Source organism: Mastomys coucha, unplaced genomic scaffold (genome assembly GCF_008632895.1).
Source record: "Mastomys coucha isolate ucsf_1 unplaced genomic scaffold, UCSF_Mcou_1 pScaffold6, whole genome shotgun sequence".
Lineage (NCBI taxonomy): Eukaryota > Metazoa > Chordata > Mammalia > Rodentia > Muridae > Mastomys > Mastomys coucha.
The window spans coordinates 100,858,222-100,880,182 of NW_022196912.1; the positions used below are offsets into that span (position 1 = coordinate 100,858,222).

At 44.5% G+C, this 21,961-nt stretch overlaps 2 protein-coding genes across 5 annotated transcripts in view; one reads left to right on the forward strand and one right to left on the reverse strand.

Annotated features, from left to right (window-relative positions):
- Window positions 1-11,625, forward strand: part of Flvcr2 (FLVCR heme transporter 2) — a 66,838-nt gene extending 55,213 nt beyond the window's left edge. For both annotated transcript variants that reach the window (XM_031356040.1, XM_031356041.1), the window contains exons 6-10: window positions 1,181-1,291; window positions 2,445-2,550; window positions 2,710-2,821; window positions 3,317-3,372; window positions 10,067-11,625. In XM_031356040.1, coding sequence (XP_031211900.1) covers window positions 1,181-1,291; window positions 2,445-2,550; window positions 2,710-2,821; window positions 3,317-3,372; window positions 10,067-10,150 — 469 coding nt within the window. In that variant the 3' untranslated portion in view covers window positions 10,151-11,625. The remainder of the gene's footprint in view (window positions 1-1,180; window positions 1,292-2,444; window positions 2,551-2,709; window positions 2,822-3,316; window positions 3,373-10,066) is intronic.
- A 1,960-nt stretch (window positions 11,626-13,585) lies between these two features.
- Erg28 (ergosterol biosynthesis 28 homolog) overlaps window positions 13,586-21,961 on the reverse strand; it is an 8,945-nt gene continuing 569 nt past the window's right edge. Inside the window, exons 2-6 of one of the 3 annotated variants that reach the window (XM_031356644.1) lie at window positions 20,270-20,524; window positions 19,660-19,820; window positions 17,068-17,158; window positions 14,447-14,565; window positions 13,586-14,332 (exon numbers count right to left, since the gene is read on the reverse strand). In XM_031356644.1, coding sequence (XP_031212504.1) covers window positions 14,253-14,332; window positions 14,447-14,565; window positions 17,068-17,158; window positions 19,660-19,792 — 423 coding nt within the window. In that variant the 5' untranslated portion in view covers window positions 19,793-19,820; window positions 20,270-20,524 and the 3' untranslated portion in view covers window positions 13,586-14,252. The remainder of the gene's footprint in view (window positions 14,333-14,446; window positions 14,566-17,067; window positions 17,159-19,659; window positions 19,821-20,269; window positions 20,525-21,961) is intronic. The other 2 variants (XM_031356643.1, XM_031356642.1) reach the window with 2 other exon arrangements.

The window sequence follows — 21,961 nt, forward strand, 5'->3', positions numbered from 1 at the left end:
GAGAGAGAGAGAGGTACGGGGAACAGAATGCAGGGCCACAAGACACTCCTGTGAAGGGGAGTATGTGGAAGAGCATGGGAGGGGTGAATCTTACATCAGATCCAGCACAAAGAAAAAGGCAGCAGGGAATAGGCCACAGGCTCTCCCTTTTGCCTTCAGAGTAGAGCTCACTTAGCTCAGGATTAGAGAACATTCTCTTTCAGCTCCATTGTCTGGAGCAAAGTAGTTCAGGTCCAGTAGAGTCAACCAGAAAAGCTGTGCAAATGGCCACAGGAAGAACTTACAGAGGGAGTCAGCAAACCAGACTACTGCCCAGTGCTGCTATGGAGGTCTGATACTCCAAATGTAGTATTGAAAGCTTTAAGGGAGCTGGGCAATGGTAGCTCAGGTCTTTAATCCCAGCACTTGGGAGTCAGAGGCAGGTGGATCTCTGAGTTTGAGATAAGCCTGTTTTATAGAGTGAGTTCCAGGATAGTTAGGGCTACACAGAGAAACCCTATTTTCAAAAAGAAATAAAGAAAAAGGAAAAAGAAAGGAAGAAGAAGAAGGAGGAGGAGGAGAAAGAGAATAAGGAGAAGAGGAAGAAGAGGAAGAAGGAGACGAAAAATAGAAGAGGAAGAAGAGGGAGAAGAAGGAGAGGGAGGAGGAGGGGGAGGGAGAGGAGGAAGAAGAGGAGGAGGAAGAGGAGGAAGGAGAGGAAGAAGAAGAAGAAGAAGAAGAAGAAGAAGAAGAAGAAGAAGAAGAAGAAGAAGAAGAAGAAGAAGGAGGAGGAGGAGGAGGAGGAGGAGGAGGAGGAGGAAGAGGAAGAGGAGGAGAAAGAGGAGGAGGAGGAGGAGGAGGAGAAAGCTTTAAGTAGTCTTAACCATTAACATCTTGACTATAGCCAATGTTTATATGGAGAGGTCTATACAGAAACAGAGCACACAGCTAGTAGAATGACTTCATATTTATTAGTCTTGCTCTTTGTAACACTGGTCATGGTGTAATTATTTATTGTAAATAAATAATTGTTGGATTAGTGTTCCTCACCTATATGGAGACAGTTCTATGAAGGCAGATGTGCCAGCATACTGCAGAGAGTTGAAAATAGAATTCAGCAGGTCCTTGTGGAATGAACAGATGAGCCTGCTAGGTACTGTTAGTAGAATAGGTAACTCAACTCTTTTGCATTTATCTACAGGGAGACAACCCTGGTAGTGTATATCATGACTCTGGTGGGCATGGTGGTATACACATTCACCTTGAACCTGAAACATTTGTGGGTAGTATTCATCACTGCTGGCACACTGGGGTAAGTTCCATGTCTGACCTACTTAATTGGGAAACTCATCCCCTGGCTCCTAGAGTGGCCTGTAGCCTAGGATGCAATGCATGTACCCTTTGCTGCCTCCTCACTGGCTTCAGGAGATGTGACCTTCACATGGTGTTGAAGGGTCTTATTAATACTTGAAGCACACCTTCAATGCCATCACCCAGGAGGCAGAGGCAGGCAGATCTCTGGGAGTATGAGGCCAGCCTGGTCTACATGGTAAATTACAGTTTCCAATACACTAGAGTTATGTAGAGAGTCTTTGTCTCAAAAAACCACAAACAAAACAAAACAAAAACCATCAGGTGAGCCGTCCTGTTGGGATGGAATGAAGAATGGCCTATGCCTTCAAGACATCTGAGATTCTAGGGACTATTTAGTTTCTCTGGGTTTAGAGCATTAGAGCACAGGCATGCTGTGAGCTTCTGTCTCCTCATCTAAAGATGAAAACGAGTGTGGCCAACTCTGTAGGGTGGTTGGAAGGAATGAGAGAGCACATGGTATGAAGACACAAGGGAGCATGGTGCAGGTGGGAGGAACTGGCATCATCAGATTGTCAGGTGACAAAATGCACAGAGCCACAGACAGGCATTTTATAGAGACTTTGCTGAGCTCCACTTACCAGCTATTTTCCCTCAGGACATAAACATGTCCATGAAAGAGTGTGAGAGGTAAATATCTGGCTCTCGGTGCTTCATGGCCTCCTACTGGGGAGGAAATAAAGAGAACTCCAAACTCCTCCTCCTAGGTTCCAGAGAACCATGGTGATATACAATGTAGCCCAATGTCCAAGGACTTCCCCTTCTAACCCAGGACCTGTGGACCTGGGACACATATTCCCAACTGAACTGAAACACACCAGACACATTTGTTACTTCCATAAATGCTAATGTGTCATTGCTTGCTGGGGGGAAGAACGTGGAAGACAATAGAGACCCACTGAGCACAAGGCCTAGACATCCCCAGAGAGCTCCCTTTTTTACATACACCACCATAGAGGATGGCCAGATAACTTGCTGGGAAGAGAAAAGCAGGGGAGGGAGGAGAGGAGGGAGGGAGTCTAAAGGGGGAAGGAGGGCTCCCAGTTTTGTTCTGGAGGCACTCCATCACCTTGTTCTCTGGGTTTGGACTTCAGCTTCTTCATGACTGGATATCTGCCCCTGGGGTTTGAGTTTGCTGTGGAGCTCACATATCCAGAATCTGAAGGCGTGTCATCTGGCCTCCTCAACGTGTCAGCACAGGTAGGGCCCTGTTTTTTCTTTGGTCTTTGCCTTGCTGTGATCCTGTAAAAATGTGGCATCTTAATCTTCCCCATGTCCTACTTGATTAAGCCTCGTTGCCTGCCTTCCCTATGGCCTACTTGATTAAGCCTCGTTCCCTGCCTTCCTATGTTTTTCCAGGTATTCGGGATCATCTTCACCATCTCCCAAGGCCAGATTATTGACAACTATGGATCCGTGCCTGGGAACATCTTCCTGTGTGTGTTCCTTGCCCTTGGATCAGCTCTAACAGGTGAGTGGAGGTCTGAGAGCCAGAGGAGGCTCAGGCTACTTATTGGCACCTGCGTACTGACTGATGATTATAATGGGTAGCACCCATGTGGGGGTAGATGAGTGGGCTTGGTGGATCTGTTTGGGATGAGTTAGGATTTTTTTGGCATTTGAAAGCCTATGTTTGATGTTGATTTCCACAACTTATACAAGTGGACCAGGCTCTGGGGCCCTCAGTTTTCTTAATTTGTATAGCGAGGAGTTGCAAGTGGTGGTTAGTATGTATAAAGTTCCTTTGTAAGAGATCCTTAGGTGAATGCCTGCATAATTATTGGCTTCTGCCTCTCAAGCCCAGCAGTACCTCAGGATGATGGTGCCGGTTCTATCCGGATGTTCTGACGTGGGATTGGGATAGCAGTAACACTTAGGGAAATGAGGATTCTGTCTCTTAGGTCACCTTGACCAGTGGGTTTGCTTGATGACTATGTTTTGACGCTCTTCTTTTTTTGATCTCCAGCTTTCATTAAGTCAGATCTTCGGAGACAGAAGGCGAACAAGGATGCTCCTGAGACTGTGAGTGTGTGGGAGCTTGGTGTGGGTAGGATCTGGTGTCTTAAGCTATTGATAAGGATGTAGTAACACAGGTGGGGCTTCCAGGAGCTCCCAGAGGGACTGGTTTTTGTGGGGACTGTGAGACAAGTTCACTTCTCATAAACATGGCACCCAAAGAATTTCCTCATGGGTGTCCAGTATTGCTCTTATTTCTTAGAATCTTCTTCCATTTTTTCTTTTCTATAATTCTTCAAAAGATTTATTTTTATTTTATGTGTTATGAGTGTGTGTATCTATGTGTACCATAGAGACCACAGAGGCCAGAAGAAAGTATCATATCTCTTGGAACAGGAATTGCAGGTGTTTTTGAGCAATCATGTAGGTGCTGGGAACCAGACATGGGTCCTCTGTAAGAGCAGCCAGTTCTCTTAACTACTGAGCTGCTTCTCTGTCCCCATCTTTGACTTTCAACCAGCCTCCAGTCTCCTGTTGTGGTCTCCAGAACATTGTCACTGCTGTCACAAACTGTCTCCTCTTGTGGTGCTGAGCTAAGTTTTGGATCCTTGGCTTCACTGCTATGAACTTGGTACCCGTGACTATTGAGGGAACACAGGCACCTGGATTGATCACTCTGTGATGGTATTGGTGATGGCTTCCTTGTAGGCAGAGTTATGGGGATGGAGCCCACAGGTTGTCAGAAGACCTCTAAAAGAACAAATCAAGAAGCTGGAGCTGGTAGCAATGGGGGTTAGGACCCAGGGGTATGTTCTAGAACAGAAGTGTTTCCTATCTGCCCATGTCAGCTGGAAACCACTTTAACCAAAACGATAGGGTTAAGTCAGAGTGGGGAGCTCAGTGGCAGAAAGCTTCCTTCCCTTTCCAGAGCCTGCTTTCAGTCCCAGCAGGGAGGAGGAAGGTTCAAGTGAGGAGGAAAGGAATTGGGCGTGTAAGGAACCGACGTAGGATATTTGTTTTGTTTTACACACACACACACACACACCATCAAATTCATTACAGATATAATGTCATCCTCATAGAAAAAATGAACATAGCAAATATGCAAAAGTCTTTAAATCATGTCATAATTCTAACATCTAGAAATATGTTACTTGCCATGTACGTTCCTGCATACATGTAGGGTATGTGCCTGCATGTAGAGGCCCATGGTTGGTGGCAGGAGTTTCCCTTGTTCATCCTCTACCTTCTTCACTGAAGCAGACTGTCTAGCTGAACCAGCTTGTACATATAGCTACTTTGGTTAGCCAGGTTGTTCTGGGGATCCCGGCTCCACTTGTTGCTAGAATTACAGGTGGGTCACCATGGCCACCAACATTTGACTGGGTTCTAGGGATCTCAACTAATGTCCTCATACTTATCTGTAGAATGCTTTAACCATTGAACCAGCCATCTATCTCTTCAGCCTTGGCTTTATTTATCTGTGGCTAGTGTAGAACTTAACTATGTAGCCCAGGCTGGTTTCAAATTCATGGTGATTATCCTACTTTAGCCTAATGAGTGCTGGGAGTACAGGTCTCATTAGGCTAAAACAGGATAATCACCTGCTTTTTGTTGTCATTTGTTTGTTTGTTTGATCTCTCTCTCCATCTCTTTTCCCTTCTTCTTCCCCCTCTTCCTTCCCCCTTCTCCTTCTCCTTCTCCTTCTTCTTCTTCTTCTTTTTTTAGCATGACCCCAGCTGAGGCTGAAGCAGGGTTTATTTTTTCCAGTCTGCTTTTATACCATTTTAAGTACATGCAAAATAATAAGATCAGTTCTGGGTCAAGAAACAAGCAAGGCAATAAACAAAAACCTGTAAACACCTCTCTAGGGGCTAGTCTGGATGACCAAGACAAAAGAAATGCCACAAATGTCTCTCCTGAGCCAGCTCTGAGCTTTGCATTAACTCAAAAGTAAATGTCCTTAATCTGGGCCTATTTCCTGAGTCCCAAAGTTAGATTCCTGCTTTGAACTTACTTCTTTTGTCATGGCCTGATGTCAAATTCCTGCCAAGTGTCTAGAAGCAAGTGACCCCAAAAGGCTCTCCACATTTTCCCCCTTTTTTATTTCAATAACAAGACTGAGTCCTCCGTCTAGGTCTTTCTGACAAGAATGCCCTCCTTACCCATCATGGAATATGCATTATCAAAAGCAATCCTAGCTGGGCAGTGGTGGCGCACGCCTTTAATCCCAGCACCTGGGAGGTAGAGGTAGGCAGATTTCTGAGTTTGAGGCCAGACTGGTCTACAGAGTGAGTTCCAGGACAGCCAGGGCTATACAGAGAAACCCTGTCTTGAAAAATAAAAACAAAACAAAGCAAGCAAACAAACAAAGCAATGCTATTCTGTCTTAGGTTGGTAAGGCTCTGTGCAGAATCTTACCCATCCTTGGCTTGACAGCCTGTTAAATAATGATGATCCACTGTATGATGATCCACTTTTAGTTTCAAGCCATGTATTTGGCTGCCAACATTCTGATGTTGTTAAAGGCAAGTTTTATCACAATGGGCAGGAATAAAAGTATTCCCAGGACAAGAAAGGTTAGCATGATCAATCTATATAATCTATCCTTGAAGCTTGACCAAAATGGGAATACTGACCTCAGGCCACAATTTTATCAGCAATATCTGCAGCATCAAAGCTCAGCAGAGCAGCATTCTTTAAATTCATAATCTCAGTGCGCAAGGTTAGAACATCCAGAGAGGTATTAGAATTATGCCAAAGTATCTTTGACATTTTCCCCAATTATAGTGACTATCATTGTAAATTTTCAAAGTAACACAAATCCATTGGTATTTAGCATGACACTCGAGATGGCTTCATACTCTTAAACTATGAACCTCCTCTCCAATAATTTGAATAGTATCATAAAGAATATCAATTCATTGTTACAAATTCCTATCTAATCCTCTTGAATACTGCATGGAGACCATGAAAACTGACTTAAAAAATTAATCAAATAGAGAAGTTGTTATAATGACTCTTCTATTTCCTTTAATGTGAGCAGTTAATCTGACTCAGTCATGGATTGGTCTAGAAATCAATCCAATATTGGAAATAACAGTCTTCATTTGGAAGGCTGGTTCTGGACATCTTAAGAGATATTTAAAAATTCACAACTGCCTTGTATGAAGTTACATTTGCAGTGGATAAAATTGGGACAGGATTTGGATTTCAAACAAGTGTTACTGCATGTGTTAAGGCTCCTAATGTTTTATTAACTAAGCATGTTAAAATTACTTTTGTTTCTTCTACAGTATTTAATGTAAGTTGTATTGACTGTACACTTTCTAATTGTGTCAGTGTATTGAAATCTGGCATATCTGTTATGGTGGTCTATCAACCAGCTTTTGTTTTATTGCCTGTGAGTATTACAGGACCTTGGTATTCTGGAAAAAAACAAAATAAACAAAAAACAAAAAACTTTCCAAATACTGCAAGAAGTGTCAGGCTTTAAGCAGAAGGAAGAGGGTAGTGGGCTTGATTATTGCTGGTATAGCAGCTTTAGTTACATTAATAGCTAGCAGCACTTCTGCAATTGCTTTGACACAAGAAGGCAGCTACTTTTGTTAATCATTTAGCAAAAAACGTTACTAATGCTCTTCTCCTTCTTCTTTATATAGACTCTATTCTAATTACCACAACATACTCCAAGGCTCGTAATTTTCCACAATGCACTTTTAATGACTTCATAGTGTTCTTTAATATGAGGAAGCCATAATTTATTTAACAATTTTCTGCTTGGACATTAAAATTATTTATGGTTGTTATAAACACTACTATAATTCGTGGCCAGTTAACTCACTTGGTTTGAGTGTGGTGTTAATATTATAATGGGGGAGGGGCTGTCTCTGTGACTACCAAACTCTGCAGACTAATAATGTTCTGTAGGAGGCAAGAAGGCAGTTTGCTTTGACACAACTAAGAAGCAGGTGTTGGTTCAAGTTTGGGGAGTCTAACTCTTGAGTAGTTTATTTTAGGCATTTTTAAGCACAGAACAATTTGGTGTAAACTTTCCTGGTGGTAATTAACTCAATCCTGTGTATATAACAAAATACATAAATCTCCTTGAGGAACAAAGTAAGGTAAAGATCAGAGGTGACTACATTGAAACTCTCTTGGTAAAGTACACGTGACACCTTCCATAAAGATGAGTTCTATCGATTAACTGAGAAAAACAAGCTTAGGTAAGAGTCTGGGAGGATCCAATGAGGTCACAAAGGCTACCAGGATATTAACCACACCCACTCCCAGCTTTCTGGGAAGATTGGGTTCAGAATCTCTCCCTTGGTAGGGATAACCCTGTGTGGAAGGGGCAGCCTTATGTATTTAACATTCCTGGTTCCCTTAGCGCTTATTGGTAAACACATAGACCTCCTCCATTATAATGAATAGGCTAGGGGTTAGTATGATGGAAGCTGGATTGCTATGCTAAGTGTACAGTGCTTCCTGGGAAAATGGATCAGCTGTCATGCAGGTTTAAACATTTTTTGGGTTGCTAATTTCTTTGGAAAGATGCAACCAATCCTACTAATGTTCCTTCAGTTGTGTACATGAGCACTGGGCATTTATCATTTTGTGCCAATTTTCTAAGATAAAACTTTTTCTGTAGGAAGTGCTTTAGGCATTCAAGGCGCTGTGCTGGCTTATAACTGAGAATCTTCAGTTCTTTACTGTTTGTCTTCTGAAATCACATTCTAGAGTTGGCAGGCAGTAGATAGTAAGGGGGAGGAGCCTGTAACAGAGTTCACTGGGAGACAGGGAAAACCCAAGGTAGGAGTTCTGTTATCTAGCCCAGTGTTCAGAGCAAAGGTCACTATGGACATGGGCTTTCACTGTGCTGTATATAGAGACACAATGATTTAGAATACTTTGCCCAATAACGCTGGGAAAAGGAGTCTGTAATAAAATTCTTGGTGAAAACTTTTTTAATTGGGACTGTGACTTAGTGTCATGTGACATGAGATTTTGCTGTATTTAAGTTGGAAGATAAAGGCAAACAAGAAATGTAAATAAATTTATATATCACATGAGTATATATTATATACTAATACTATATTGCCTGAATTTAATAATTTAATTCCCAGCAACTCACCAGGCCCTGTAACTCTAGCTTCAGGGGATCTGAGGTCCTCTTCAGGCCCTGCACTCACTTGAACATATTCTCATAAACACTCACACACACACACGCACACACACACACACACATGCACACTTTGTAATCAATTACATTCTACACTTCACATCTACAGCTATGCATATTTCCATCTTGTTTACTTTTTCAGTTGTAAAACTTCACTCTCATTGGAGCCAGATCCTTGTACATCGATTCCATTTGTTAATCAAGTGGAGTTGTTAGCTCAGTCTCATTGAGTATAGAATATTAGAGGCAGCACTGAATGGGACTAGATATGTTAAGTCTTTGTAATAGGACTCACCCATTCGTATCCTTGCATTTTGGCCCTGTACATACTTGGAATTAAGGGCAGGTCAGAGTCATGATGGGGCTGACAGGAAGGAGGTTACAGTGGTCAGGGCATCCTTTCTCTGGAGCCCTGATCATTATCTGCCCTGTGGTACTCAGTGTGACACAGAGCCTTGGATATAAACATGTTGTCAGAGCCCAGCCAAGGACAGGGCACACATCAGGTCTGGCTGCAGCTGCCCGTTCTCTACATCAGTGAGATGCTGTTTAGGTAGAGCGAGAATATGACTTGACTATGATCTTGACTATGAGACTTTGGGTTTCCAGCGCCTAGACGGTAGGGCTACATCTTTCCCAAGCTATTGCTGATGGTGATTTTGAGGTGGTGGCTTCCTCATGTGTACATTGTGTGTGTCAAATGCAGAGTGACCAATGAAGCTCCGAGTTGTCTGAATGGGGGTTAGTCACAGCTGAGGCAGAGCTGGTGCCAAGAGGCCTGAGAGGTTGAGAATGAGAAAGGCTGGCTGACTACAGCCGTGGCCCTTGCCATGGACGGAACCCAAGCATTCTGAGGGACAAAAGCACTGTTTGTCCAGCCGGCATTGCCTCTGGCTTGGCCCTGGACACCCTCCTCTGGGCCCTGAGCAGCACTGGCTCTGTAGTAACGTCTGTGTTCAAGGCGCTTTTGGCAATCAGAAGACAGTCAAATGCCCAAGTTGGCAATATGCACCAGGGTTCCTGCAGGAGAATTTCTACACCATACTTAATCTGAAACCCACTTAACCAAGTGTGAGCCAGGAGACTTTCTATAAACGACCTCCATGCCATCGTTCCCCAAAGAAGCCATGTCCAAACTGGTCCCCTCCAAAAGCTTCTGCAGTGATCTTCTCTCTGAATATGGATAACCGCATAGCCAGGGAGTTTAGATAAACAGTTAGGTAGAGTGTCTTAAATCGCTTGAACGGCATCCATTCCACGGACGACATGATAAGCCTTCATTCTGGGGGCTGCCTCCCAGTGGGCTAGCTGGAGATTCTGAGGGAGGTGCCGACCTGGAACCAGGGACAGTTTAGTTGCAGACATGGGGAGGTGAGCTTGGGGCTAGGGAACAGGAGGCTGGCTTTGTTCCCTCTGATGGGTGGTGATGGTGGTGGGGGGCCTGGGGGACACATTCAGGCTGGGCTGCTTATTTCCTCGTGCCTATGGGGACACCGAGTAGCCTCCTGAGCTTGGGACTGGTCATGGAGAGGTAGCTCCTTATGCTTCAATTACAGGGCTGTTTTCCTTGCCTTCTAGAAAGTCCAGGAGGAGGAAGAGGAGGAGGTGGAGGTGAGCAATACCAGCAAGGTACCTACTGTCCAGTCGGAGACTCATCTCTGAGAGAGCTGGCAGAGACTCAGGAACACAGGCACTCACCTCTTGGTTCCAGTTAGCTGTTACTGCCAGCACCTAGATTTTCACGGGCAAACTTTTAGAAGCAGCTCGAAGATGTGTGCCTTGCACGGCAGTGCCTAGGCCTACTGGATCGTCCCTGAGAACCTGGATGGTTTACTCGGGGAAAACCTCACCTCTCTCCAGATGCAGACTGGATTCTGGTCCACACTCCCTGTTAGGTCTTGGGCTAGTGTTGGGAGAGGCTGTGGAGGGTGTTGGAGTCCATCCTTGCTTGGTCTCTTGCCTTCTATCATCCCTTTCTTCTCTCGTGGAGAATGCTTGCAAAATTATCCTAAGAAAGCTTATTCAGGATATTAACTTTTTCTAATGTCTTAAGAGCTCTTCTTACTGAGAATGGCTTGACTGCACTGCTTGAGGGTCATGAGAGGAAGCACCACAACAGGCCTCCATCATTCCAAGGCAGCTTTATCTGGACTCTTGGCCTTAACCAATCCCCCCCACCCCCAACCCAACTGCGTGTTTCTTCAGATCATCTTTCCTGAGAGCCGAGGAGACTAAATGCCAATAAACCAGACAAAACCTTTGTGGCCCCAAAGGCAAAACCGATTAGAGTGGGTTCTCTGCCAAGGTGAGACAGTGCAGGATTCCACTATGAGTGTGTGGAACTGGAACTGGGTTGGGATGGAAAGGTGTTTTCCTACAGAGGTGGTGCTCGCCCAGGGCCTTCTGGTGTCCCAGGCTACTCAGAATAGCTTCATTGGATATTACAGTGGGAAATGCAGTCATTCTCTGATGGCTCTAACCTTTATTAAAAATTAGCCTCATTCACTCTACTCTGACACACAAGGAGAGAGGTAGAAAGTGGCTCTTAAAACAGACACACCTGGTTTAGTTGAACACTATCCCATGCATGTTGAGGACTGTATTTGAACAACCAAACCCTCTCTCTGTCCCTGCGAGGCAGATTCTTTGTCAGATATTTTACATTTAAAAGGATTCTTTTTAAACCAATCCCAGTTGACCTTCTTACCCACCCTGTATGCTGGTTATACTCATGGGCTTTCGTAGTGTCTTTCTCCAAAGAGAAACTGGCAGGTAATTACTCCTGTGCCTTGAGCAACTCTGGTCATTGTTGGGTTGTCTGGCCTTAGCATATCAGATTACCCAGTCTGCCTGCACTACTGGGGTATCAGGCCAGAGGGGATCCGCTTGCACATATGCGTGTTTGTTTGTGTATAGACCTGAGCAGTGGATAGGAGGGAAGCAGCAGCCTGGTGGGGGGAGTGTTAGGGATGGGAGAGATGCCTTACTTTCTGTCAAGAGAAAGGTGTTTTTTCTTCAATTGTTCAAAGTGGACATGTTTACTCAATCCATTTCTTTATTTAAAAAAAAAACACCCATAATTTGTATTTCCTGTTTGTAATACCAGATATTTTAAGGCAATAAATATTTTCAAAGTGGTCTGCCTCATCATTTAGTGAGGTAGTGGCAGCTTTGGGAGGTCCCCACCAGGTTATTCCACTTTCCTGAGACTGTCTGGGAGATGGCTTGGGGTAAAGGCAGGCTTTGGTCTAGCACAGCATCTGCGTCCTTTGTTGACAAGGGTGTTAACATCCTGTTGGACTTTTAAAGAGACTTTAAAGGTTCCTGACCGCCTACATAGAAGCTATAACTCAGTGGCCAACCTGTGACCCTGACTTTTCCCGTCCTGTGTGCATGCTGGAATGTGCTCCTCCCTAAGGGAAGCCCAATGTTGTCTTTGGCGCTACCTCAAAGGGCACTGAAGTGTTTTGTTTGACCACCCCAGACCCACACCAGCTTGCCCTAGCTAGTGTCCACAGCTTGGTTCTGGCAGTGGCAGCTTGGTGACTCTCTCTCAACTGGGACTCCCTCCTCGTCTTCCCCATTCTGATCTGCTTAACATCTAACCCAGGCTCACAGCTGTCACTTTTTCTGCATCTTTCTTGCCTTGAGATGTACCCCATGCCCGTGACATTTTGGCACTCTATTTCTTAGCAATTTTTATCTACTAGTCAGCGGGGAGGGACTGAGCCCAGTTCCTAAGGAGTCTGATATTCATAGTATGTGCTAAGTGCATACCTGCATCTCATACCTTCTGGACTCGCATGTTGTATGACGTATGCCCAGGGAGCCACATCATCTTACACTCGCTCAACCCCTTCTAAGACGGTCTCCAGAAGGACCCACTTCTTTTTTTTTTAAAGATTTATTTATTAATAAATAATAATAATAATAATATGTAAGTACACTGTAGCTGTCTTCAGACATGCCAGAAAAGGGCATCAGATCTCATTACAGATGGTTGTAAGCCACCATGTGGTTGCTGGGATTTGAACTCGGAACCTTTGGAAGAGCAGTCGGTGTTCTTAACCACTGAGCCATCTCTCCAGCCCAGGACCCACTTCTTAAACCAGTGAAAGGATGAAGGTAATTCTTCCCGTTGCGCTGACTTTCCAGTGCCGTGGGGATCTGAGGTCTGGAATTGCATTCTCTTTTAGTGCTGGGATTAAAGGCGTGTGCCACCACTTCCCCGGCGGAAGCCTACCTTTTTTTGGCTACAACAGCCACGGCATGTTTACTGTTTAAAGTCATTTAAGGTAATTTTCCCTATAAGGCACTGATGCTTTCTATGTGCTTAACTAAAACATTAGCCATCCTCCTTATGTTTGTGAGCTCCTTCATTCTCTGACCTCCAGCCTTTCACAGCTACAGCCTTCACCCTCCTGTAGCTTCAGTGTTCATTCCTTCAACAGTTGCTGCTCTTTTTGCTTTAAATGCCTCAGTGGCATTTAGTGACCATTTAAGGCTTCAAATGACCTTCTGGGCATTGAGTCTCAGCTGAGACACTCCAGCTCAGGAAGATCTTTCTGATCTATTTATTTATCATCTACCTAGCTCTACCCCTTGATTCAAACACCTAGCTTTCTTACAGAATTCTGTTTGAAGTTCATGTGGAGGCATTAGCCTTGCCCCCCCACTCTCCTTCTGGCTTCCAGACATGCCTCTGACTCCCAAGTGCTGGGATTAAAGATCTGCCCCCCACGCCTGGCCTGACCTCGCTTCTTTACACGCTCATGGGCTGTGTGATCTAGGCTGCTTTGCTCTACTTTCTCTAGCTGTTCTCAGGAATCTGCTTCTTTGGGAAGAAAATGGAAAAAGGCCGTAACCGTTGAGCCTGCCAATGAGAGTCCTGACGGTAGAAGAGAAGATTTGGCATCAAGAATGCAAGTTAGCAAGTTGACCATGAGGAGCTGGAGGCAGCCCTGCTTTGCCGGTCTTGAGATGTCCTACTGACAACAGTGGGTGGAAAGGCGAAGCAGACTGTGATGTTCCTGTGTTGGGTAAGGAGGGTTTGGAGGGTAAAAATGTTCTTAGGAAAGGCCAAAGTACAAAGACGGATCAGAATAGAAGGTTTCCCTATTTATTATAAAATGCATTACACAAATACAACTGACCAAAAGGTCTAAAAAGAGCCCAGACTCTTCCAACCTTCATCCGCCTGTAGATAAAAGAGGAGCCTGGTCCTGCTCCCAAGGGCAGCCCTTCTCAGAAGAACTGCCTGTGCCCTGGCTGGTTCAGAGTCCTGGGTCCAGCCGTATGTGTGCTCAGCCCCTTGACGCAGCCCTTGCTCGCAGCTGCTCTGAGCAGGCAGCAGCTGCGGTTTCACAGTTCTGTTCCCACCACACAAGTCAGATCAAGGAATGCAGAGAAAGGGAGAGAAGCAAAGGACTGGGAAAGGAAGCCTGGAGGGGTTACAGCTAGGGGAGGACACATTAGGTGGCTTCTCAGAATTCCTTGACCTTGAAGGACTAAGAGTATTTTAAATGACTCTAAATTATACAAGCATGTTAAGCAGACCTTCTTATGAATACCTTATAAAAATTTAAAAACAAAAAAAAAATCACAAAATCGAAAAACAAAAAACCCTCTCAAAAGCTTAAGATGCTGGACCTAGATGAAGGAGCTAAGGATGCGTAGCCAACAGAAATGATTTAAGGACAGAGGGTAAATAAAGAAGACAGCAAAGGCGGAAGACGATGATGTTTCAGAGCTGGCACGGCTGGTCTCAATTTCTTTTCTTCTGTCTGGATACTGGTTCTGCTTCTAGGTATCGGAGCCCAACTAGCATACCCAGGATTGAGAAACCTTAAACACACAGAAAAGATTAATAGTGGACAGAAACAGCACCTTATTGGCCCAGCACACTGTCCTCTGCCCCAGTCCCACCACTGCAGGAGTCTAGGGTGGCCCGGGGCTTACTTGCTACCATCAGGGGTGCCAGCACACCAACTGTGGGAGCTGCTGTTCCAAATACAAACAACTCCGAGAGAAAGTGTCCCAGGGCAAGGAGGAATGTCCACAGTGTGATGTGATAGAGTCTGTAAGGGAACAGACAGAAATGGGAACCAACATTACTGCACGTTTGGTGCAGAGGGTGTCGGCTGACCGCGGTTGACAGCACACACGCTCCTCAGATACACCTGGCTACTTAATCACACCAAGCTCTTCTCTTCTAGGACAAATCTCAAGTTTTTTGAGGCAGGCCGAGCAGCCACAGTGGGCATCTAGGACTCAGTGAGGTAGAAAACTCAGCTATGGGAGAGTGTGGATTGCAGTTTGGGCAGTACAACAATTCAGGACTAGGTTCACTTATGTGTTCAGTGCAAAATGACAGATTCTGCAGCCTAAGACTACCCTGGCAGGTGCCTGGCCATGTGCCAGCCCGCACTGTGTGACGGAACTATAAATGAATGTACTGAATGGGGACTAAGTAGCATGAGGCTTTCAGATGCTCTTGCGGTACAGTTGGCTATGTCTTGGCCTAAAATCTGGTCTGAGGAGGACATATAAGAGCCCAGAGAAGAACTTGTTCATCAGTTTTGATAATGAGGTGGTGGCTGACCATTTTAATTTTAGATGTCTGTTTTTTTCTTTTTTTGTAAACTATGAAAAAAAATAGGCAACACTCCAAGAAGATAGTGAACTGTAAAGAAGCGCGATATGACAAAGGCTCACCCTGTCGATTTTAACACTTGGACCGTTGGTTTACATTCCTTTTTTCTGGTTTTGGGATCAAACCCAGGGCCTCATAAATGCCAGGAAAGCATTTTGCTTCTGAGCTAGATCCTCCAGATGGATACTTTTATATTAAAGAACTAAAAATTGAAAACATTCGTGTCTGTAGCCTGCCCTGACTGTCTTCTCCTTCCTTCTCTTTCTAAAAGAACCAGTATCTTAAATTTGGTTTTTATCATGCTGGGACATGTTGGTCTCTCTGTGTGTGTGTGTGTGTGTGAACATAGGTGATTCTGAATTTCCGGCTAATAGCTGATAAGCTCGGGATGCCGGTCAGAGGTCTATGGATCAAAGTCCTAAGCCAGAGAGGACTGGAAACGGCAAGTCAGCATTTGCAGCTGCTCGGGGTCAGAAGAGAGAACACCGAATGGGGGGGGAAGAGGTGAGGGCATGACTTCTCTCTGTTCACTGGAACACACATCGAACAGAGGCCACACCCCGAATACCCATCAGCAAGTCTTCATGGTGGTAAAAGGTCCTCAAAGTGATTATCCGAGCCTGCAGACTCTTCATTCCCCCTGAGAGGTAAAGCAGCTATCTATTATCATTTTACAGATGCAGAGCAAGGCAATAAACCTGATTACCAACAAAACAGCAAGTGGAGTGTGTTCCTTCCCGACCCCAGGCAGCTTCCACTAAACCATCCTGCTTCTAAAAATATGTGATCAATCTAGGACATGTAATTTAGTTTCAAGGTAAAAAAAAAAAAAAAAATTAAAAATAAAGATGGTAAGATCAAAGGGCCTTGCTTCAAATCCCACTTGAGTCAGGCTTCCTCTACTTAAATTAATTGGATTTTTAAAATATTTAGACTGCAAAATCAGTAATGAAAATCACTACCCCTTTTCCCCCAAGGGGTTGCTAAGAGACTCAGACAAGGTCATGGAAGTGAGAGCTCTTGGCAAGATCAGCGAGGAGCCATAAAGATTGCTTCCTCTCTTCTCCAGCTGCAGAAGGGAGGGACAAGATAAAAAGATTGCAGCCTTCTGACAGCTTCACCCAGCCAATTGAGCAATGACTGTTTCTACCAAGCCAGTGATGACTACTGCAGGCAAGAAACCTTGAGCCTTCTCTAGTGGCCACAACTGGGTATGGCATCATCTAGACAAGATGTCTCACTCTATAGAGGCAGCATGTGTTTGTCTCTTTCAGAGTGAGTGTGTATGTATATATGTATGTGTGTATTTTTAAATGCAGGTTTATTGTGAAGCTGCTAAGCTGCTCTTGGGCAACTTTTCTGGCCCCAAGGACTATGGGAAGGAAGAGAGAGGGGAGGGGTAAGAAAAAGAACACACACACACACACACACACACACACACACACACACACACACACAAACACATACACATGGAGTGTGGGGGAAGAGTGTTAGTTTTCTTTTTTTTTTTCATGGATTTCTGATTAAGGAGGAATGTGCAGAAGGTGTGTACAGGGCTAGGAATGTAGCCTGGCACTTGAACATTTGTCAGCTATGCTCATGGTCCTTCATTTGATCCCCAGCACAGTGAAATGATACCAAACCAAACCCTGAGGCTAAACTGAACACGGCACTATAGTTCTTTAGTAGCAGAAGGTGTGCTCTAATCAAGGGGTATGATGCCAACCACTGGACAGTGTCAGGCCATTTGCTATGGCCTGTTAGCCCTGTATGGATTTCAGGCCTAGAATGGTTCAGGACTCTCATTTTCTAAGTGCTATGCTAATGCAGTAAAGTGACTCAACAGGTACCAACAGCAGGACAGGGCACATGGGCAGAGCCTGATTGCCAACAAAAGGAAGCCAAAGGCCTTCTTTCCCTGACATACGTTTTGTTGTGGATGTCAATGGCACAGAGGCAGCGAATCACTGATGAGAGCAGCGTCCAGATCCCAAAGGTCCGGGCTTGGAGGCCATTCACTGTGCAGTTAAAAAGAAGCAAGAGCGGTGAGAAGGAGGGCTGAGGTGAGCCTTGTCCTACACTAGTCTGCTTCCCTGGTGACGGATGGAAGGCAGCTGAGCCTGACCTCTCCCGGTGGGCCCCCGAAGGAATGGAAGGAATTCTGAATGCACTCAATCCCCTTCAGATGTCTATAGTTGGAAGGGAATGTAGCAGATCTGGGTAGGAACATACAAGAGGCCTAGGAGAACCAATAGACTTTGAAGACTGCTAGGAGAGACCAGATACCAGCACCAATGGAGATGTCTTCAAGACATGGTTTTAAGAAAATTTATCTGCTCTATTGGGACAGAGTTCAAGCCAGGATGGCTTCTTGTGTACATGGACGTGGAAACAGGCACTATCTCTCTGGGGTTTGCTGGGACCACCTGTTCTTGGCGGCTTCCTTGTGATATTGTTGTGTTAAATATCTTGCTCTGAAAATTTGAGTCGATTCACCGTAATAGTGGCTTTTGACCCTGACTGCTTTCTGCCATCACCTGAGGGAGCTTTATACGATTACCAGGGTCTGGACACCTGACCAGTTACATGGTCTTCTCCAGAGGTGAGTTCTGACAGGAGTGGTTTCTAGAAGCACCCAGTGTATAGCCAATGAGCTGAAGCCCCTCGTGGATTACAAATGTTCAAACGCTAAAAGCACAGCTAGTTCTTTTGCTGATCTGTCTCTTGCAGGGTAAAAACAGTCTAGAAATAGTTCAGTTGTAAAGCACCTACTTAGCATACAAGATAAGATGTCCTGGGTTTGGTTCTTAGCACCATAGTGTGTGTGTGTGTGTGTGTAAAAATCAATGGACAATAACAACAACGAAAAGGCTTAACATTCTCTTGGACTTTAAAAATTCTTTAGTCTTTGGAAACACAAACAGCTCTACTAAATTCACACACCAAAGACCTTTTAGGTGGCAATGAGAAAATATTCGAATGTCAGCTATTTGGGGATATACTCTTTAGAAACCAAAGATGCTCTGAAGAAATCCCTCCAGTGTGAGATACTCAAAACCAGACTAAGATGAAGGGAAAGTTTCCATTCTCTAGAGCCCTGCTCCATACACAGGTTCCATGACTGCCCATGAGCAGCAGCAACTGAGAGTTAAAAAAAAAAAAAAAATCAAAATAACCTTCCTGCTCACTCCTCCAGGTTCTTGACTCCCATTATATGTGAACTCTATTCAAAATAAGGCTCAGCCTACTTAATTTTCTTTCTACCCAGATGTTGCAGAGAAAAGAGTAGGTCACAGTCTGGATCTGGGTTAGCTATAAATGTGATAAGAGCTGTCAGCTGCTGTCAATCAGTGATGCAGCTCCAAGTACTTCCGTGTCAGCGGGGTGAAAGAGCCAGCTTCAGTGGACAGACATGCAGTGAGGGCTTGAGGACTTGGGAGAGGGCACTGTGGGCTGGAGGCGTGGCTTTGAGAGAGGAACTTGGAGGGATCTGGGGGATCTACTCAGGGACTACACCTCAGTTTGGGAAGATCTTGGATGAGTAACTGTCTACCTGTTACATGGACTAGAACCACCTGTGCCACGCTCTGACTTCTAATGAGGGCACTGAGCTACGGTAAAAGGCTTCTAGCCTTTCTCTTTATGGCTTTCGGGCAGCACTCCAGAACCAACATCATCCCATTTCCTTGCTTGCCCTCGTGCGAGTGCTTCTCAACACACAAATAGTCCAGGGCAGTGGCAAATGAGTGGAGAGAAGCTTGGGGAAAAGGGCCAAGTGCTTCCTGCATGGTCTATTATTCTACTGCACTGGTTCTCAACCTTCCTAAAGCTGCCACCCTTTAATACAGTTCCTCATGTTGTGCACGTTGACCCTCAATCTTAAAATTATTTCATTGCTACTTCTACAACTAAAATCATAATGTAAATCTGTTAATATGCAGGGTATCTGATATGCGACTCCTGTGAAAGGGTTGTTTGTCTCCCAAAGGGTTATGACCCACAGGTTGAAAACTGCTGTTCAACTGGCTACCACGACTAGATTAGGCATGAGAACCACCTGCTATTTCTGGAATTGGATTCTTAGTCAGACTTAATAAGGAGCCTGGGTTGGTCAGATATATTGGCCGACTTTGGAATTGGCAACTAGGTCAGTGCTACAAAGAATATATATATATATATATATATTTTTTTTTTTTTTTGGTTTTTCGAGACAGGGTTTCTCTGTGTAGCCCTGGCTGTCCTGGAACTCACTCTGTAGACCAGGCTGGCCTTGAACTCAGAAATCCGCCTGTCTCTGCCTCCCAAGTGCTGGGATTAAAAGTGTGTGCCACCACTGCCCAGCAAGAATATACTTTTTTACATTCTTTTCTTTTCATTATTTTAACTAGTTTATTTTTGGACATAGGAGCTCACCAAGTTGCCCAGACTGGCTTTGAACGCTCAACCTTCTTGCCCTATCCTCCTGTGTGCTGAGATTATAGGCATGTGCTATGATGCCCAGACAGTTTTGACTTCTTACCAAGGTTTGGCTTGCCAGTGTAGAGCTTTTCGTAGAGAAAAGTGTGGTCTCGGAAGCTCTGGAGCGTGTTCCCCATGGCTATGATGGACACCATAACCAGCCAGCTTCGCAACACATTCAGGAAGCGGCTCATGTCTCCCCTCAAAGAGAGGGCGCTCTGCCTTGGGAACAAAGAAGGCATGCTGAAGTTACTTCCACATCAATCACAAGCTCTCTCACCTAACCTGTGTCCCACTTATGAAGACTGTCCTGAGCGATGCTGGTAAAGCACTTCACACATTCCTCTGCTAGTCCTCCGGCCCCACCCTATTTCTTGCTACACCACTTTTATTTCGAAAGATTCCTAGGAATATTGACCCTAAACAGAGGTATGCTGATCTTTTTTCAGCAAACCTCTGTCAGGAGGTTTAAAAAAAAAAATGCAATGGGTGGAAATGTCAAGTCTAGCACAAAAGACATGGTGAGAAGGAGAACAGAAGAAATAGGGGTACTGACATTCCTATAAGTAATCGAATGGTTTTCCCGGTTAAGCTTGTGTTCCTGCCAATGCTGGGTCACTCTAATGGGGTGAATGACCAGTCCACCTTGCAGCAAACGGCACCACATTTACCTCTGTTCAAGTAATCCCTCAAAGCACAGTATTGCTGTAAGTGAGAATTCTTTCCACTTGTCTTCGTCTCTTCACTCCATTCCCAAGCAGCTCAAGAGTGATTCAAAATCTACTCAGACACCTGGACACATCTTTCCAAACTTACAGAAGCTGCATCATACATCTAAATGGAAGCCATGGTGTAACTGTCTGATGGGTATTCTTAGTTCCTCTGCTTGGCTCCCAGATACATCATGTTTCATAAACTAAAACAATCTAAAAGACAAAAAATCTGTCATAGCTTGGTGTTGGGTTTCGAGAAAAGTACACTAGCTATAGCTACGGAATACTTGCATCCTACACTATACGTGCCCCAAGTATATAACATCTTATTTCGTTCACTCCCTACATCAGGATAGAGAGGCACTATTAGTAACTCCACTTCACAGATGAGGGTCAGAACCAAGAGCTAAGTGATTTGCTTAGGTAACATAGCTATGTGGCCAAATGCCAGGGTCTGTGGACTCTGTTGCAATACTCTCTCATAGAATGTTTTGATAAAGTTCTCATCTTTTAAAAAAATATTTATTATTTTGAGATACAGGGTCTTACTATGTGGCTAGTCTGGAACTCTACATAGACCAGACTGGCCTCAAACTCACAGAGATCCACCTGCCTCTTCCTTTTGAGTGCTGGGATTAAAGGTGGGTGCTGCTATGTACAGCAAAGTTTCCACTTTTTGAGGAAGCTAAAACACCAGCAATACTTCTCTCTTCTGGTAGAAGAGCTAGGTTCTGTACTTTTGCTTAGTCTAAGTCTTGCTCAGTAGAGATTTCCATCAGATCTAAAGGGATTCCACAGAGACAATTTGTCATGACCACCATCATTTTGGCCCTTCATTTATCTGTTGTCAGGCTAACTGCTTTGGTATGAAAGCCGTAAGAAGCTATCAGGCTTCCTTTACCACCGTGGTAATGTTTCAGGATGATTCCATACTACCCAGTGCATATAGATATCAAGTGAAGTGATGAAAAACCAACTAAAAAGGGCTCCAGGAGAGAATGGGTGGACCCAGAGGAAAGAGGACTCAAATGGACTATCCCAGTCTAGAGATGATGGGGTGTGCTGATCTTCACAGGCACTCACAACATATGCCAAGATCTACTTACTTCTCTTTACATTCTCCTCTCAATACCAGCTTGGGTTATTTAAAAAGCTGCATGGCACTTGTGTGCACAACACACACACACACTCCCTCTCAGTAGAACTTAGAACTTACACTTTCCATTTCATAGATCTTAGAAATCCCAGGGCTGATGAAGACACACCAGATAATTTCTGTATCGTATTCTATCAATTCCTTAAATCCATTTCCCTGGAGTTTTGAGGTGGAGGGATGGGTGGGGCTTACAACATTTATTCCTCAATTTTGTCCTTGCCCACTTCAGCATGGATACGATAGTAATTAACAATCAATAAAGGCAGATTCCTATCCTAGCTACACCACTCAGCTCTGGGGGTTCAGACAAGTCAGTGAGTCTCTGGAGACTCGGTTTTCTCATCCACAAAATGGGGATATAAACATCTATCTCTAGGGTTACCCGATAATTACATAAGAAAATGTGAAAGGTCGTTGCAGAGCTAGGTTCATAACGACTGCTCGTTCACTCAGACACCCCCAGAATTTATCAAATCATCTCCATTTTCAAAGCA